Here is a 19,602-nt window from a genome sequence, read left to right as displayed (position 1 = left end):
CACTGTCCCTATATAGCACTGTCACTAGCACTGTAACTATATAGCACTGTCACTAGTACTGTAACTATATAGCACTTTCCATATATAGCACTGTAACTATATAGCACTGTCACTAGCACTGTAACTATATAGAACTGTCCCTATATAGCACTGTCACTAGCACTGTCCCTATATAGCACTGTCCCTATATAGCACTGTCCCTATATAGCACTGTCCCCATATAGCACTGTCCCTATATAGCACTGTCCCTATATAGCACTGTCCCTATATAGCACTGTCCCTATATAGCACTGTCCCTATATAGCACTGTCCCTATATAGCACTGTCCCTATATAGCACTGTCCCTATATAGCACTGTCCCTATATAGCACTGTCCCTATATAGCACTGTCCCTATATAGCACTGTCCCCATATAGCACTGTCCCCATATAGCACTGTCCCTATATAGCACTTTCCCCATATAGCACTGTCACTAGCACTGTCCCCATATAGCACTGTCCCTATATAGCACTGTCCCCATATAGCACTGTCCCTATATAGCACTGTCCCTATATAGCACTGTCCCTATATAGCACTGTCCCTATATAGCACTGTCCCCATATAGCACTGTCACTAGCACTGTCCCTATATAGCACTGTCCCTATATAGCACTGTCCCTATATAGCACTGTCCCTATATAGCACTGTCCCCATATAGCACTGTCCCCATATAGCACTGTCCCCATATAGCACTGTCCCCATATAGCACTGTCCCCATATAGCACTGTCCCTATATAGCACTGTCCCTATATAGCACTGTCCCTATATAGCACTTTCCCCATATAGCACTGTCCCTATATAGCACTGTCCCCATATAGCACTGTCCCTATATAGCACTGTCCCCATATAGCACTGTCCCCATATAGCACTGTCCCCATATAGCACTGTCCCCATATAGCACTGTCCCTATATAGCACTGTCACTAGCACTGTCCCTATATAGCACTGTCCCTATATAGCACTGTCCCTATATAGCACTGTCACTAGCACTGTCCCCATATAGCACTGTCCCTATATAGCACTGTCCCCATATAGCACTGTCACTAGCACTGTCCCTATATAGCACTGTCCCCATATAGCACTGTCACTAGCACTGTCCCCATATAGCACTGTCCCTATATAGCACTTTCCCCATATAGCACTGTCCCTATATAGCACTGTCACTAGCACTGTCCCTATATAGCACTGTCCCCATATAGCACTGTCACTAGCACTGTCCCCATATAGCACTGTCCCCATATAGCACTGTCCCTATATAGCACTGTCACTAGCACTGTCCCTATATAGCACTGTCCCCATATAGCACTGTCACTAGCACTGTCCCCATATAGCACTGTCCCCATATAGCACTGTCCCTATATAGCACTGTCACTAGCACTGTCCCTATATAGCACTGTCCCCATATAGCACTGTCACTAGCACTGTCCCCATATAGCACTGTCCCCATATAGCACTGTCCCTATATAGCACTTTCCCCATATAGCACTGTCCCCATATAGCACTGTCACTAGCACTGTCCCTATATAGCACTGTCCCTATATAGCACTGTCCCTATATAGCACTGTCCCTATATAGCACTGTCCCCATATAGCACTGTCCCTATATAGCACTGTCCCTATATAGCACTGTCCCCATATAGCACTGTCACTAGCACTGTCCCTATATAGCACTGTCCCTATATAGCACTGTCCCTATATAGCACTGTCCCTATATAGCACTGTCCCCATATAGCACTGTCCCCATATAGCACTGTCCCCATATAGCACTGTCCCTATATAGCACTTTCCCCATATAGCACTGTCCCTATATAGCACTGTCCCTATATAGCACTGTCACTAGCACTGCCCCCATATAGCACTGTCCCTAGCACTGCCCCCATATAGCACTGTCCCTATATAGCACTGTCCCTATATAGCACTGTCCCCATATAGCACTGTCCCCATATAGCACTGTCCCTATATAGCACTGTCCCCATATAGCACTGTCCCTATATAGCACTGTCACTAGCACTGTCCCCATATAGCACTGTCACTAGCACTGTCCCCATATAGCACTGTCCCTAGCACTGCCCCCATATAGCACTGTCCCTATATAGCGCTGTCCCTATATAGCACTGTCCCTATATAGCACTGTCCCCATATAGCACTGTCCCTATATAGCACTGTCCCCATATAGCACTGTCACTAGCACTGTCCCCATATAGCACTGTCCCCATATAACACTGTCCCTATAAAGCACTGTCCCTATATAGCACTTTCCCCATATAGCACTGTCCCTATATAGCACTGTCCCTATATAGCACTGTAACTACATAGCACTGTCCCTATATAGCACTGTCACTAGCACTGTCCCTATATAGCACTGTCCCTATATAGCACTGTCCCCATATAGCACTGTCACTAGCACTGTCCCCATATAGCACTGTCCCCATATAGCACTGTCCCCATATAGCACTGTCCCCATATAGCACTGTCCCTATATAGCACTGTCCCTATATAGCACTGTCCCTATATAGCACTGTCCCCATATAGCACTGTCCCCATATAGCACTGTCCCCATATAGCACTGTCCCCATATAGCACTGTCCCTATATAGCACTGTCCCCATATAGCACTGTCCCTATATAGCACTGTCCCCATATAGCACTGTCCCTATATAGCACTGTCCCCATATAGCACTGTCCTCATATAGCACTGTCCCCATATAGCACTGTCACTAGCACTGTCCCCATATAGCACTGTCCCCATATAGCACTGTCCCCATATAGCACTGTCCCTATATAGCACTGTCCCCATATAGCACTGTCCCTATATAGCACTGTCCCCATATAGCACTGTCCCTATATAGCACTGTCCCCATATAGCACTGTCACTAGCACTGTCCCCATATAGCACTGTCCCCATATAGCACTGTCCCCATATAGCACTGTCCCCATATAGCACTGTCCCTATATAGCACTGTCCCCATATAGCACTGTCCCTATATAGCACTGTCCCCATATAGCACTGTCCCTATATAGCACTGTCCCCATATAGCACTGTCCCTATATAGCACTGTCCCTATATAGCACTGTCCCTATATAGCACTGTCCCTATATAGCACTGTCCCCATATAGCACTGTCCCCATATAGCACTGTCCCCATATAGCACTGTCCCTATATAGCACTTTCCCCATATAGCACTGTCCCTATATAGCACTGTCCCTATATAGCACTGTCACTAGCACTGCCCCCATATAGCACTGTCCCTAGCACTGCCCCCATATAGCACTGTCCCTATATAGCACTGTCCCTATATAGCACTGTCCCCATATAGCACTGTCCCCATATAGCACTGTCCCTATATAGCACTGTCCCCATATAGCACTGTCCCTATATAGCACTGTCACTAGCACTGTCCCCATATAGCACTGTCACTAGCACTGTCCCCATATAGCACTGTCCCTAGCACTGCCCCCATATAGCACTGTCCCTATATAGCACTGTCCCTATATAGCACTGTCCCTATATAGCACTGTCCCCATATAGCACTGTCCCTATATAGCACTGTCCCCATATAGCACTGTCACTAGCACTGTCCCCATATAGCACTGTCCCCATATAACACTGTCCCTATATAGCACTGTCCCTATATAGCACTTTCCCCATATAGCACTGTCCCTATATAGCACTGTCCCTATATAGCACTGTAACTACATAGCACTGTCCCTATATAGCACTGTCACTAGCACTGTCCCTATATAGCACTGTCCCTATATAGCACTGTCCCCATATAGCACTGTCACTAGCACTGTCCCCATATAGCACTGTCCCCATATAGCACTGTCCCCATATAGCACTGTCCCCATATAGCACTGTCCCTATATAGCACTGTCCCTATATAGCACTGTCCCTATATAGCACTGTCCCCATATAGCACTGTCCCCATATAGCACTGTCCCCATATAGCACTGTCCCCATATAGCACTGTCCCTATATAGCACTGTCCCCATATAGCACTGTCCCTATATAGCACTGTCCCTATATAGCACTGTCCCCATATAGCACTGTCCCTATATAGCACTGTCCCCATATAGCACTGTCCTCATATAGCACTGTCCCCATATAGCACTGTCACTAGCACTGTCCCCATATAGCACTGTCCCCATATAGCACTGTCCCCATATAGCACTGTCCCTATATAGCACTGTCCCCATATAGCACTGTCCCTATATAGCACTGTCCCCATATAGCACTGTCCCTATATAGCACTGTCCCCATATAGCACTGTCACTAGCACTGTCCCCATATAGCACTGTCCCCATATAGCACTGTCCCCATATAGCACTGTCCCTATATAGCACTGTCCCCATATAGCACTGTCCCTATATAGCACTGTCCCCATATAGCACTGTCCCTATATAGCACTGTCCCCATATAGCACTGTCCCTATATAGCACTGTCCCCATATAGCACTGTCCCTATATAGCACTGTCCCCATATAGCACTGTCCCCATATAGCACTGTCCCCATATAGCACTGTCCCTATATAGCACTGTCCCCATATAGCACTGTCCCTATATAGCACTGTCCCCATATAGCACTGTCCCTATATAGCACTGTCCCTATATAGCACTGTCCCCATATAGCACTGTCCTCATATAGCACTGTCCCTATAAAGCACTGTCCCTATATAGCACTGTCCCTATATAGCACTGTCCCTATATAGCACTGTCCCTATATAGCACTGTCCCTATATAGCACTTTCCCATATAGCACTGTCCCTATATAGCACTGTCCCTATATAGCACTGTCCCCATATAGCACTGTCCCTATATAGCACTGTCCCCATATAGCACTGTCCCCATATAGCACTGTCCCCATATAGCACTGTCCCTATATAGCACTGTCCCCATATAGCACTGTCACTAGCACTGTCCCTATATAGAGTTCTTTATGGCATTGACTACTTCTTCTGCTTCCTCTAGTGTTAAAAACTCACCCTGGAGAAAAGGTCTGATACCCTCACATGCATGGAGTCTCTCCTTTAATACTCCCTCTTCAACTTGGAGGGTGCGGTCAGCTGGCAGATGGAATGCCAGGGTCACATGGTCCCACATGAAATACTCAAAACCACGTCCAAGTTCTTCTGTTTCAACTGTTCCACTCTCTCTGCTGATGATCAGCTTCTTTGTATGGGTTTCACATATTGCTTCTGCACGCCAGACAATTTGACCATCTTTATAAATGCATATTGCCTTATCATTCTCATCAGCAAGAAGTGGGTACTCATCAAACTCTGTCACATCTGGACCGTGGACAACCACAACGTACATGATCTCCTGCTTGTAAACCACGGTTTCAAAGACTCTCAGGACAGGCTTCTCTCCCTCACAGATCTGCTCTGTGTACATCTGCATGAGATCCTCCAAGGGGAAGGTAAACTTAAAGTTCCCGTACCGAGATCCCTTTTGGAAGACAGGGGAGGTGGTGAATTCCTTCAGGAATGGATTGTGTCTTTGTTCTTCACCCGTTGTTGGGTCAAAGGAAAGCTGTTCCTTTTCAAGGAAGCGATTCTCTGCTGCCTCAATTTCACCTTCTGTAATGTGAAGAGCCCACCATGTGAAACCCCCTGTTTGCCCTGCTGTAAATCCACTCAGATCCATGATTCCTGTCAGGCCTGTTGGAGTGGTTACATGACAGACTGTGTCCACGTGAAATTCCGCTCTGTCAGCTTTGGGGTACAGTGGAATGTCTTTTGAAATAAGACGTCTACAACTTAGTGGGGTCTCCATTTTCAAGGTTTCTATACTCTGATGCTCCCCGCGGAAAAAGGTCTCCGTTATTCCTCTTTGGTTTTGTCGCTGCATTTTCTTTCCCTGAAAAGATGAAAGTTGACAGTCAGATGAGTCGTGTGTCTCTTTATTTAACTAACTTGCACAACATCATTATGAGGCGTTGACAAATGTTCTGATATAAAGGTTTAGATGCAACAATATGAAAATCCTTAAGATCCACATGATAGTTGTAAACATTTTGAAGCTGTGTCGCTTATTTACAAAGACAAAAGACAACACAAACTTACAATGGAATAATAGCAGATGTAATTGTGGGTTACAATCGGGTGAGACAGTATAAGTTCACAAGGTTTATTTTTATTTGATATTATTCTAGAATCAATGGATATACAGGATATCTAACAAAACATGAACATGAAATTATAACAAAATAAGATTCATTTCAAAAAGAGATACCATTGTAATGAGTTGTATCATTTGAGTATTTGTGTTTCAGACAAAGATACAATATCTATTGCACACAACTCCTGGAAGTAATCATCTCTACTACTAAATATATTTAGAATCAAAGACATCTGTATAATGTGTTCCTCTTATACTGGAAATAAATAATACTCAATTAGTTTTCAGTCAAACCATCAGCTAAACAAATGTACTGAAATGTATCCTTCTAAAACACAAACTGAACTAGCATTTCTATAACATCATTTTTGATACCTTCTTTGTGTGCAGTAGGGTACTTAACGTGAGAGTATGTTTCAGTAAGTAAGACCTAGCAAATACTAACTGTATCTCTTGTCTTCACTTAACCAATAAGGCGCGAGGGGGTGTGGTGTATGGCTAATATACTTAACCAATAAGGCACGAGGGGGTGTGGTGTATGGCTAATATACTTAACCAATAAGGCACGAGGGGGTGTGGTGTATGGCTAATATACTTAACCAATAAGGCATGAGGGGGTGTGGTGTATGGCTAATATACTTAACCAATAAGGCACGAGGGGGTGTGGTGTATGGCTAATATTCCACGGCTAAGGGCTGTTCTAAGACATTGTGGAGTGCCTGGATACAGCCCTTAGCCGTGGTATATTGGTCATATACCACAGAGGGGGTAAACAGAGGTGGCAAACTGGTTACCAACGTAATTAGAACAGTAAAAATAAATGTTTTGTCAAACCCGTGGTATACGGTCTGATATACCACAGCTGTCAACCAATCAGCATTCTGGGCTGGAACCACCCAGTTTACAATTAAATGTATAATACGTTTGCTTGGTTAAGTATTTATGCCCCAGACTGTTATACCCCATACCATAGGTTATATAGACTACAGTATTTATGCCCCAGACTGTTATACCCCATACCATAGGTTATATAGACTACAGTATTTATGCCCCAGACTGTTATACCCCATACCATAGGTTATATAGACTACAGTATTTATGCCCCATACCATAGGTTATATAGACTACAGTATTTATGCCCCAGACTGTTATACCCCATACCATAGGTTATATAGACTACAGTATTTATGCCCCAGACTGTTATACCCCATACCATAGGTTATATAGACTACAGTATTTATGCCCCATACCATAGGTTATATAGACTACAGTATTTATGCCCCAGACTGTTATACCCCATACCATAGGTTATATAGACTACAGTATTTATGCCCCAGACTGTTATACCCCATACCATAGGTTATATAGACTACAGTATTTATGCCCCAGACTGTTATACCCCATACCATAGGTTATATAGACTACAGTATTTATGCCCCAGACTGTTATACCCCATACCATAGGTTATATAGACTACAGTATTTATGCCCCAGACTGTTATACCCCATACCATAGGTTATATAGACTACAGTATTTATGCCCCAGACTGTTATACCCATACCATAGGTTATATAGACTACAGTATTTATACCCATACCATAGGTTATATAGACTACAGTATTTATGCCCCATACCATAGGTTATATAGACTACAGTATTTATGCCCCAGACTGTTATACCCCATACCATAGGTTATATACACTACAGTATTTATGCCCCAGACTGTTATACCCCATACCATAGGTTATATAGACTACAGTATTTATGCCCCAGACTGTTATACCCCATACCATAGGTTATATAAACTACAGTATTTATGCCCCAGACTGTTATACCCAATACCATAGGTTATATAGACTACAGTATTTATGCCCCAGACTGTTATACCCCATACCATAGGTTATATACACTACAGTATTTATACCCAAGAGTGTTATACCCCATACCATAGGTTATATAGACTACAGTATTTATGCCCCAGACTGTACTGTAGGTTATATAGACTACAGTATTTATGCCCCAGACTGTACTGTAGGTTATATAGACTACAGTATTTATGCCCCAGACTGTACTGTAGGTTATATAGACTACAGTATTTATACCCCAGACTGTACTGTATGTTACATAGACTACATGATTTATGCCCCAGACTGTACTGTAGGTTATATAGACTACAGTATTTATGCCCCAGACTGTTATACCCCATACCATAGGTTATATAGACTACAGTATTTATGCCCCAGACTGTTATACCCCATACCATAGGTTATATAGACTACAGTATTTATGCCCCATACCATAGGTTATATAGACTACAGTATTTATGCCCCAGACTGTTATACCCCATACCATAGGTTATATAGACTACAGTATTTATGCCCCATACCATAGGTTATATAGACTACAGTATTTATGCCCCAGACTGTTATACCCCATACCATAGGTTATATACACTACAGTATTTATACCCCAGACTGTTATACCCCATACCATAGGTTATATAGACTACAGTATTTAGGCCCCAGACTGTTATACCCCATACCATAGGTTATATAGACTACAGTATTTATGCCCCAGACTGTTATACCCCATACCATAGGTTATATAGACTACAGTATTTATGCCCCAGACTGTACTGTAGGTTATATAGACTACAGTATTTATACCCCAGACTGTACTGTAGGTTATATAGACTACAGTATTTATGGCCCAGACTGTACTGTAGGTTATATAGACTACAGTATTTATGCCCCAGACTGTACTGTAGGTTATATAGACTACAGTATTTATGCCCCATACTGTACTGTAGGTTATATAGACTACAGTATTTATGCCCCATACTGTACTGTAGGTTATATAGACTACAGTATTTATGCCCCATACTGTACTGTAGGTTATATAGACTACAGTATTTATACCCCAGACTGTTATACCCCATACCATAGGTTATATAGACTACAGTATTTATGCCCCATACCATAGGTTATATACACTACAGTATTTATACCCAAGAGTGTTATACCCCATACCATAGGTTATATAGACTACAGTATTTATGCCCCAGACTGTACTGTAGGTTATATAGACTACAGTATTTATGCCCCAGACTGTACTGTAGGTTATATAGACTACAGTATTTATACCCCAGACTGTACTGTAGGTTATATAGACTACAGTATTTATGGCCCAGACTGTACTGTAGGTTATATAGACTACAGTATTTATGCCTCAGACTGTACTGTAGGTTATATAGACTACAGTATTTATACCCCAGACTGTACTGTAGGTTATATAGACTACAGTATTTATGGCCCATACTGTACTGTAGGTTATATAGACTACAGTATTTATACCCCAGACTGTACTGTAGGTTATATAGACTACAGTATTTATGGCCCATACTGTACTGTAGGTTATTTAGACTACAGTATTTATACCCCAGACTGTACTGTAGGTTATATAGACTACAGTATTTATGGCCCATACTGTACTGTAGGTTATATAGACTACAGTATTTATACCCCAGACTGTACTGTAGGTTATATAGACTACAGTATTTATGCCCCATACTGTACTGTAGGTTATTTAGACTACAGTATTTGAGCAAAAGTGCTTGTCGAACATCTCATTCCAAAATCACGGCCATTAATATGGTGTTGGTCCACTCTTCTGGTAAGGCTTTCCACTAGATGTTGGAACATTGCTGTAGGGACTTGCTTCCATTCAGCCACAAGAGCATTAGTGAGGTTGGGCACTGATGTTGGGCGATTAGGCATGGCTCGCAGTCGGCGTTCCAATTCATCCCAAAGGTGTTTGATACTTTTGAGGTCAGGGCTCTGTGCAGGCCAGTCAAGTTCTTCCCTTCAGTTGGGTAGCGTTCTCCTGGCATCCACCAAACCCAGATTTGTCTGTCGGACTGCCAGATGGTTAAGCGTGATTCATCACCCCAGAGAACGTGTTTCCACTGCTCCAGAGTCCAATGGCAGCGAGCTTTACACCAGTCCAGCAGACGCTTGGCATTGCACATGGTGATCTTAGGCTTGTGTGCGGCTGCTTGGCCATGGAAATCCACTTCATGAAGCTCCCGACGAACAGTTATTGTGCTGACGTTGCTTACAGAGACATAAAATATATTTTGATTTGTTTAACACTTTTTTGGTTACTACACGATTCCATATGTGTTATTTCATAGTTTCATGTAGAAAATAGTAAAAATGAAGAAAAACCCTTGAATGAGTCAGTGTGTCCAAATGTTGTACTGTTAATGTATTTAGAGTGTAATATTGGGATGCAAACTAAATGAATACATTTAAACACTACATGTATATCTGACATAGTACAGGTGTCTTATTTATTAAAGCCCATAAGTAAAAGCCTTCAAAGTAGATTTGTTTAAACACAGTGGTGGGTCATTTTGACCAGAGGACAGCGGGAGGGTTGATCACGGTGTTGGGTCATTTTGACCCGAGGACAGTGGGAGGGTTGATCACAGTGGGGGGTCAAAATGACCTGAGGACAGTGGGAGGGTTGATCACAGTGGTGGGTCAAAATGACCTGAGGACAGCGGGAGGGTTGATCACAGTGTTGGGTCAAAATGACCTGAGGACAGCGGGAGGGTTGATCAGAGTGTTGGGTCAAAATGACCTGAGGACAGCGGGAGGGTTGATCACAGTGGGGGGTCAAAATGACCTGAGGACAGCGGGAGGGTTGATCACAGTTGGGGGGTCAAAATGACCTGAGGACAGCTGGAGGGTTGATCACAGTGGTGGGTCATTTTCACCCGAGGACAGCGGGAGGGTTGATCACAGTGGGGGGTCAAAATGACCTGAGGACAGCGGGAGAGTTGATCAGAGTGTTGGGTCATTTTGACCTGAGGACAGTGGGAGGGTTTTAAAGACTATCAAGAAACACTCTGTGGGACCCTGATTTAGCCCAATACAGTAACAAGTTAAATAGGATCAAATTCAACCGTTTCTCTTTTAAAGTGATGAAGACATGGATATCTCATGGTGTGGTGGGGTATGCAGTGGGTCAACTTGGAGCACCTATATTATCTCCTGAATGTTTGAATATGCCAGCTTAATAGAATATTGTTATATTTAAACCCACTTTGACTGACTGGACCTGAATGTTTCTACCACCAACTTCACACCTGTTTTAAACAGTATGATTTTTCCTGTTCTCCTTCATCTAAGATCGTTTCATTGTACATCGTTTTGTTGTTGTGAATACTGTCATTATTATTGGTAGTAAATTGTGTTCTCTATGTTGAGTGTCGTGTTAATCATGTAACAGTTACATTGTAACTTATTAATGGACAATACTTCAGCTGTTTTTAATGATCTGTTACATTAAAGGGGCAATCTGGGATTCAAAAAATAACAAAGGCGCCACCCTGCCATTCTTTGGGGGTAAACAGCCGAGGGATGGGGTAAGTTATATTCTTGAAGAATCAATGGCTACAATATATATCATTCATTTAAAAGTCTACAAATGCATCATGTACCAATAACAGATTTCTGCTATAAATGGCTGGATACATTATGGCATGAAAATCCCTCAAAGAAGAAACCATGTCACTAATCACTAAGTCAAAATACATTTTAGATAACGATGTCAGAAGTAACATATTTATTTGATTTTAGTTACATATAACCTTCATCAAAGACGATGCCTATATCTATATTTAATACATTAAACTCATTGGTCATTTGTCATCCAATCAAAGCATTGCCATTTGAATGCATTAGGCAGCTATGCTATCGTAAATACAGTATCTTATGTATTCTAAATAACCGCCCATTTGGAAAAGGAAAATGCAATAAATATTTACTCTGAGCTGCGCTTCGATCGGTTGGTCGTAGGTGGAAGGCTGGGTTGTCCTTTGAAGAATGTCTGGTGGTAGAACGTATACTTGGTAGAACCGTCGTCGTGTGGTAGAACGGGTCCTTTGTCCGTCCTTTCCCAGCCCACGTTTACAGCTGTGGTTGCTAACGCAACAGCTAGGAGGTATCACTTCTTTAGTGAATAAGAGTTCAAAGTTCACACCAAGTTGCCATTCTTTAAGCTCATGCTATATTCTGGAAGGTATAGTCGAAATTCATCCTTTCGGTGTGTTGATCATCATCTTCACGTTGAAATTCAATGCTAATTTCAGTAGGTTCTTGTCGTTCAACCAGAGCTCACGCTGAGGTTGGCTTAGTTCTGTTGTTGATCTTGTCCTTTTAAAGTGGAGACCACCGTCCTCTTCTCCTTGGAACAGGAGGTTACATTTTCATATCAGGGCTTATATAGTAGGAGAGAGAAGGGCGTGTTTCATAGTTTATAACCAATGTCTGTTCACTTGGGCGGGGCCTCTGAGTGAGCAGAGTTTCTCCATGACAAACTGTTCTCTCATTTAAGAAGCTGAAATTACATTTCATCTATTCACAAATAGTTTCATATTTTAACATCACATTCCAAGTTGAATAATATCATAGAGGGGATTGTTTTCACTGCTCCACATGCCTGGACATGTAGGGACGTGTTGTTCACATTTGTACTACATGGGTCAGTCTAGTACAGGTCATCACATTTCAAGTTGAATAATATCATGGAGGGGATTGTTTTCACTGCTCCACATGTCTGGACATGTACGGACATGTATGGACGTGTAGCCGTGGCAATAGTAGTATCTTTTGTTTCCTACAGCTTACATGGGTACATGAATGAAGGAAACAGTTCACTTTGTTCTACTGGGGTCAGTCTAGGACAGGTCATTGAATTTTCAAGTTGAAAAACATCATGGAGGGGATTGTTTTCACTGATGTTAAAGAATGTCTGACTGCCTCCTTCTTACAAATGATCCACAAAATATACAAATAAAATCAAACTTGGTTCATCACAGTGGTGGGTCATTTTGACCAGAGGACAGCGGGAGGGTTTTAAAGACTATCAAGAAACACTCTGTGGGACCCTGATTTAGCCCAATACAGTAACAAGTTAAATGAGATCAAATTCAACCGTTTCTCTTTTAAAGTGATGAAGACATGGATAACTCATGGTTTGGTGGGGTATGCAGTGGGTCAACTTGGAGCACCTTTATCTCCTGAATGTTTTGGCATTAAGGTCCAAAATGTCCCTTTCTGACCACTTCTTCCATCGACAAACATTTATGGAAAGTTGTGTTTAAATCAAAAGGGATGCTGTCAGAAAGTGACTGAATTCAAATGGATTTACCTCCTTTTGAGACCTAAGCAGACTTGACTGTCGTCTATTCAGTTCTCTGTCTCCCTCATGTTGTCTGTCTCCCTCATGTTGTCTGTCTCCCTCATGTTGTCTGTCTCCCTCATGTTGTCTGTCTCCCTCATGCTGTCTGTCTCCCTCATGTTGTCTGTCTCCCTCATGTTGTCTGTCTCCCTCATGTTGTCTGTCTCCCTCATGTTGTCTGTCTCCCTCATGTTGTCTGTCTCCCTCATGCTGTCTGTCTCCCTCATGTTGTCTGTCTCCCTCATGTTGTCTGTCTCCCTCATGTTGTCTGTGTCGTGACAAGCCATGACAAACTGTTCTCTCATTTAAGAAGCTGAAATTACATTTCATCTATTCACAAATAGTTTCGTATTTTAACATCACATTCCAAGTTGAATAATATCATAGAGGGGATTGTTTTCACTGCTCCACATGTCGGGACGTGTAGTTCACATTTGTACTACAGGGGTCAGTCTAGGACAGGTCATCACATTCCAAGTTGAATAATATCATGGAGAGGATTGTTTTCACTGCTCCACATGTCTGGACATGTACGGACATGTATGGACGTGTAAATGTGGCAATAGTAGTATCTTTTGTTTCCTACAGCTTACATGGGTACATGAATGAAGGAAACAGTTCACTTTTGTACTACTGGGGTCAGTCTAGGACAGGTCATTGAATATTCAAGTTGAAAAACATTGTGGAGGGGATTGCTTTCACTGATGTTAAAGAAAGTCTGACTGCCTCCTTCTTACAAATGATCCACAAAAATATACAAATAAAATAAAACTTGGTTCAACACAGTAGTGGGTCATTTTCACCTGAGGACAGCGGGAGGGTTGATCACAGTGGTGGGTCAAAATGACCTGAGGACAGCGGGAGGGTTGATCACAGTGGTGGGTCAAAATGACCTGAGGACAGTGGGAGGGTTGATCAGAGTGGGGGGTCAAAATGACCTGAGGACAGTGGGAGGGTTGATCACAGTGGGGGGTCAAAATGACCTGAGGACAGCGGGAGTGTTGATCACAGTTGGGGGTCAAAATGACCTGAGGACAGCGGGAGTGTTGATCACAGTGGGGGGTCAAAATGACCTGAGGACAGCGGGAGGATTTTAAAGACTATCAAGAAACACTCTGTAGGACCCTGATTTAGCCCAATACAGTAACAAGTTAAATGATATCAAATTCAACCTTTTCTCTTTTAAGGTGATGAAGACATGGATATCTCATGGTTTGGTGGGGTATGCAGTGGGTCAACTTGGAGCACCTTTATCTCCTGAATGTTTGAATATGCCAGCTTAATAGAATATTGTTATATTTAAACCCACTTGACTGACTGGACCTGAATGTTTCTACCACCAACCTCACACCTGTTTTAAACAGTATGATTTTTCCTGTTCTCCTTCATCTAAGATCGTTGCATTGTACATCGTTTTGTTGTTGTGAATACTGTCATTATTATTGGTAGTAAATTGTGTACTCTATGTTGAGTGTCGTGTTATTCATGTAACAGTTACATTGTAACTTATTAATGGACAATACTTCAGCTGTTTTTAATGATCTGTTACATTAAAGGGGCAATCTGGGATTCAAAAAATAACAAAGGCGCCACCCTGCCATTCTTTGGGGGTAAACAGCCGAGGGATGGGCTGAGTTATATTCTTCAAGAATCAATGGCTACAATATATATCATTCATTTAAAAGTCCACAAATGCATCATGTACCAATAACATATTTCTGCTATAAATGGCTGGATACATTATGGCATAAAAATCACTCAAAGAAGAAACAATGTCATTAATCACTAAGTCAAAATACATTTTAGATAACGATGTCAGAAGTAACATATTTATTTGATTTTAGTTACATATAACGTTCATCAAAGACGATGCCTATATCTATATTTAATACATTAAACTCATTGGCCATTTGTCATCCAATCAAACCATTGCCATTTGAATGCATTAGGCAGCTATGCTATCGTAAATACAGTATCTTATGTATTCTAAATAACCGCCCATTTGGAAAAGGAAAATGCAATAAATATTTACTCTGAGCTGCGCTTCGATCGGTTGGTCGTAGGTGGAAGGCCGGGTTGTCCTTTGAAGAATGTCTGGTGGTAGAACGTATACTTGGTAGAACCGTCGTCGTGTGGTAGAACGGGTCCTTTGTCCGTCCTTTCCTAGCCCACGTTTACAGCTGTGGTTGCTAACGCAACAACTAGGAGGTATCACTACTTTAGTGAATAAGAGTTCAAAGTTCATACTTTAAGCTCATGCTATATTCTGGAAGGTATAGTCGAAATTCATCCTTTCGGTGTGTTGATCATCATCTTCACGTTGAAATTCGATGCTAATTTCAGTAGGTTCTTGTCATTCAACCAGAGCTCACACTGAGGTTGGCTTAGTTCTGTTGTTGATCTTGTCCTTTTCAAGTGGAGACCACCGTCCTCTTCTCCTTGGAACAGGAGGTTACATTTTCATAACAGGGCTTATATAGTAGGAGAGAGAAGGGCGTGTTTCATAGTTTATAACCAATGTCTGTTCACTTGGGCGGGGCCTCTGAGTGAGCAGAGTTTATAACCAATGTCTGTTCACTTGGGCGGGGCCTCTGAGTGAGCAGAGTTTCTCCATGACAAACCGTTCTCTCATTTAAGAAGCTGAAATTATATTTAATCTATTCACAAATAGTTTCGTATTTTAACATCACATTCCAAGTTGAATAATGTCATGGAGGGGATTGTTTTCACTGCTCCACATGTCTGGACATGTCTGGACGTGTAGTTCACATTTGTACTACAGGGGTCAGTCTAGGACAGGTCATCACATTCCAAGTTGAATAATATCATGGAGGGGATTGTTTTCACTGCTCCACATGTCTGGACATGTACGGACATGTATGGACGTGTAACCGTGGCAATAGTAGTATCTTTTGTTTCCTACAGCTTACATGGGTACATGAATGAAGGAAACAGTTCACTTTTGTACTACTGGGGTCAGTCTAGGACAGGTCATTGAATTTTCAAGTTGAAAAACATAATGGAGGGGATTGTTTTCACTGCTCCACATGTCTGGACATGTACGGACATGTATCGACGTGTAACCGTGGCAATAGTAGTAAATGGTGTACTCTATGTTGAGTGTCGTGTTAATCATGTACAATACTTACTTACTTGTAATCACAGTATACACTACCATATCAGTACACACTACCATATCAGTATACACTAAGGTTACGGTTAGGCACAGGGGGTGCGACTGTGAAAGGTGCTCAGAGAGCTACATCTCGGCATCATCCTGAGGAGCTACTAGCAACAACAGTTAGAAACATGAGGCACTTTCCCTGTGGTTATTGACCGTGTGCTGTTTGGGGTATGCTTCCAATTCCCTAGTACTTAATAATTGCTGTATCAAAATAACTATGTTACTAATTACACACATATATGGAAATAGCTACGGGGTTGGACGATGGCCTATGTAAACAGAAGACAATTCGATTCACTCCGTGTCTCTTACCGAAATGAATATGGCAACTGGCCCCTATTGGACAGATCGTGGCTTCCACTGTTAGAATGGCTGGGTGAGAAGTGGTGGGGTTCCGTCTCTGAAGAGCAGCTAATATCATCCCTGAATAGACCCGAAGTTACTGTAGGAGCTATTGCCATCGCGGCCTACTTTGGTGACATGCCCTGAGGTGTGTGTTCAGGTGTGGTGAAGAGCCCTGACAATAGCCTCATCCCATTTGCTATATACAGTATGTCACCCGAGGCTATTACAAATGCACGGACTTCGTAGACTGGGACAGAGGTGAACCTGTTGCGATGATAGAGGATGTGATTGAAGCAGTCCCAGAAGGTTACTAGACCGAGAGAAATACTGATAAGGTAACCTATGATAAGTGCGGGTTTGTGCTTGTAAAAGATGTAATAGTCAACAGCGTGATTGACACAGCTATACACTTCAACACCATGGCACGTTTGCTGGACTATATGAGGTTGAAAAGGTGACCTTTGTACCAAGGCCCCATCCTACGCTGCAAGAGCTCTGCAGGAGCAGGATGGTGAAAGATGTAGCAGGACCAATCAGGAGACAATGGGAGATGGAAACTCCACCCCATCTCAACCACTTCATACAGGTCGGTCCATATGCAAAGAGATAGAGGACATGAACATTGAACTCCTGCACATCTAAATGAATATATCAGGCAGTATATGTCTCATTATACTATACCATTATGTATCCTTGGTTTGACATGACAGCAATAACGTGAATCACCAGTCATTTCAGAGCCTTGTTCTTTTCTATTCACATAGATTACAAACAGCAGTAACATTGCACTGTCTCAGCACTGTCAACACTGTCTCAGCACTGTCTCAACACTGTCTCAGCACTGTCTCAGCACTGTCTCAGCACTGTCTCAGCACTGTCTCAGCACTGTCAACACTGTCTCAGCACTGTCTCAGCACTGTCTCAGCACTGTCTCAACACTGTCTCAGCACTGTCTCAGCACTGTCAATACTGTCTCAGCACTGTCTCAGCACTGTCTCAGCACTGTCGGCACTGTCTCAGCACTGTCTCAACACTGTCTCAGCACTGTCTCAGCACTGTCAATACTGTCTCAGCACTGTCTCAGCACTGTCTCAGCACTGTCAATACTGTCTCAGCACTGTCTCAGCACTGTCTCAGCACTGTCTCAGCACTGTCTCAGCACTGTCTCAACACTGGGGAAGAAGAATCAAGTCTATTGGAAATGGCTTGGAGGGAAGTAACGTATGGCAACTGGCCTTTATTGGACAGAACATGGCGTTCATTTGTAAAGTCGCTGGGTGGGGCTCCGTTTCGGAGGAAATTATATATTCCCTGAATAGACCGGAGGTAAAGGTTGGAGCTTTGCCATAGCGGCATACCTTGGAGAGTCACCTAGAGGAGTGTGTTCATGTATTTGGAAGACAGAGGAATGTGGAATTATCTCATTTGCCATATACGTCTCCGGAGGCAGGTACCGGTTCACCAAGTTCCTACACTGTGAATACAGTCACCCTACGCAAGTGATAGAAGACATGATTGGAAGATTCCCAGGAGGGTACCAGATGGCTAGCCTGAGAGCCATACCTGGTGGTCAGAGGGAGTTCCCTTTCATAAATGTAGTGGAAGAGATGCATACCATGATACAGTTACTAAAGAGTGGATGGTGGGGACTGTCTCTTGGTATGTCCCGAAAGAATAATTCCGGGCATCTGAGCACACTGCCGTGTTAAACACCCTAGAGGAAGTGACAACAACCATCCTGCTGCAGCAATATGTTACATGGATGAACGCGGCGCTGGATCTTTAACATTGTAGGGAAAAAACTGTCATACACGGTCATGTTCGATAGGAATTCAATGTGGGCCCAAGCTACACTTCTCCACCATACGAGAGTTGACTACATGAACAAGGCTAAAAAATTAACTTTTGTACCACGACCTTCCCCCTAACTTGAGTGGAGACAATGACAAGGATGGAGTACGATCGGAGGACACACGAGGGGTCAGATGGTCGACACCGTGTCAAAGGTTTCAAACCAGGCACCCGAGGCCGAGGCTATGGATATGAATAGTGAACTCTTTTCTTAACATAGTCTGTAAATTATTTTATACAATGACAGTACAACTAGAGTGTAGTTGACCATGTTAGGTCTTAACCTCTTGTAACTAGCACAAATTTGAACATGAAAAGTTATTAACATTAATAAAACCAAGTGAATGTCCAGTCAGAGATGTGTGTTTTTGTTTTTATTCATAGGAAACATTCCTGCATAACATAGTGCACCTGCACAAGCACATATCACACCAGTGTTGTTAACCCATACATGTCACCCCATAGTAAAAGTTATACCAATCCGTTAATGCAGCTGGTGGCCACACCAGATACTGACTGTTACTTTTGATTTTGACCCCCCTTTGTTCAGGGACACATTATTCCATTTATGTTAGTCACATGTCTGTGGAACTTGTTCAGTTTATGTGTCAGTTGTTGAATCTTGTTGTGTTCATACAAATATTTACACATGTTAAATTTGCTGAAAATAAATGCAGCTGACAGTGAGAGGACGTTTCTTTTTTTGCTGAGTTCATGTGTCATGTGTTGATTCATAATAAGGAGAGGCTGTACTCATTTTTGTATTCTAAAATAATGTTGATGCACTATGAGAGAAAGAGGCGACGATTCTCAGAACAT

At 42.5% G+C, this 19,602-nt stretch overlaps 2 protein-coding genes across 3 annotated transcripts in view; both read right to left on the bottom strand.

Moving 5' to 3' along the window:
• Positions 1-19,602, bottom strand: part of LOC118936531 (NLR family CARD domain-containing protein 3-like) — a 153,876-nt gene that overhangs the window by 69,129 nt on the left and 65,145 nt on the right. The gene's annotated exons all lie outside the window — the stretch shown is intronic.
• On the bottom strand, positions 4,849-15,904 carry LOC110518344. 2 transcript variants are annotated; one of them, XM_036942502.1, is made up of 2 exons: positions 15,436-15,904; positions 4,849-5,894 (listed from the first exon to the last, which is right to left on the bottom strand). In XM_036942502.1, the coding sequence occupies exons 1-2, from the start codon at positions 15,646-15,648 to the stop codon at positions 4,956-4,958; spliced, it is 1,152 nt and encodes a 383-aa protein (XP_036798397.1). In that variant the 5' UTR covers positions 15,649-15,904; the 3' UTR covers positions 4,849-4,955. The 2 variants fall into 2 exon arrangements, with proteins under 2 accessions (XP_036798397.1, XP_036798398.1); XM_036942503.1 differs by lacking the exon at positions 15,436-15,904 and adding an exon at positions 11,989-13,495.

Source organism: Oncorhynchus mykiss, chromosome 13 (genome assembly GCF_013265735.2).
Source record: "Oncorhynchus mykiss isolate Arlee chromosome 13, USDA_OmykA_1.1, whole genome shotgun sequence".
In the NCBI taxonomy this organism is placed as follows: domain Eukaryota; kingdom Metazoa; phylum Chordata; class Actinopteri; order Salmoniformes; family Salmonidae; genus Oncorhynchus; species Oncorhynchus mykiss.
This window is presented reverse-complemented; position numbering and strand designations above follow the sequence as displayed.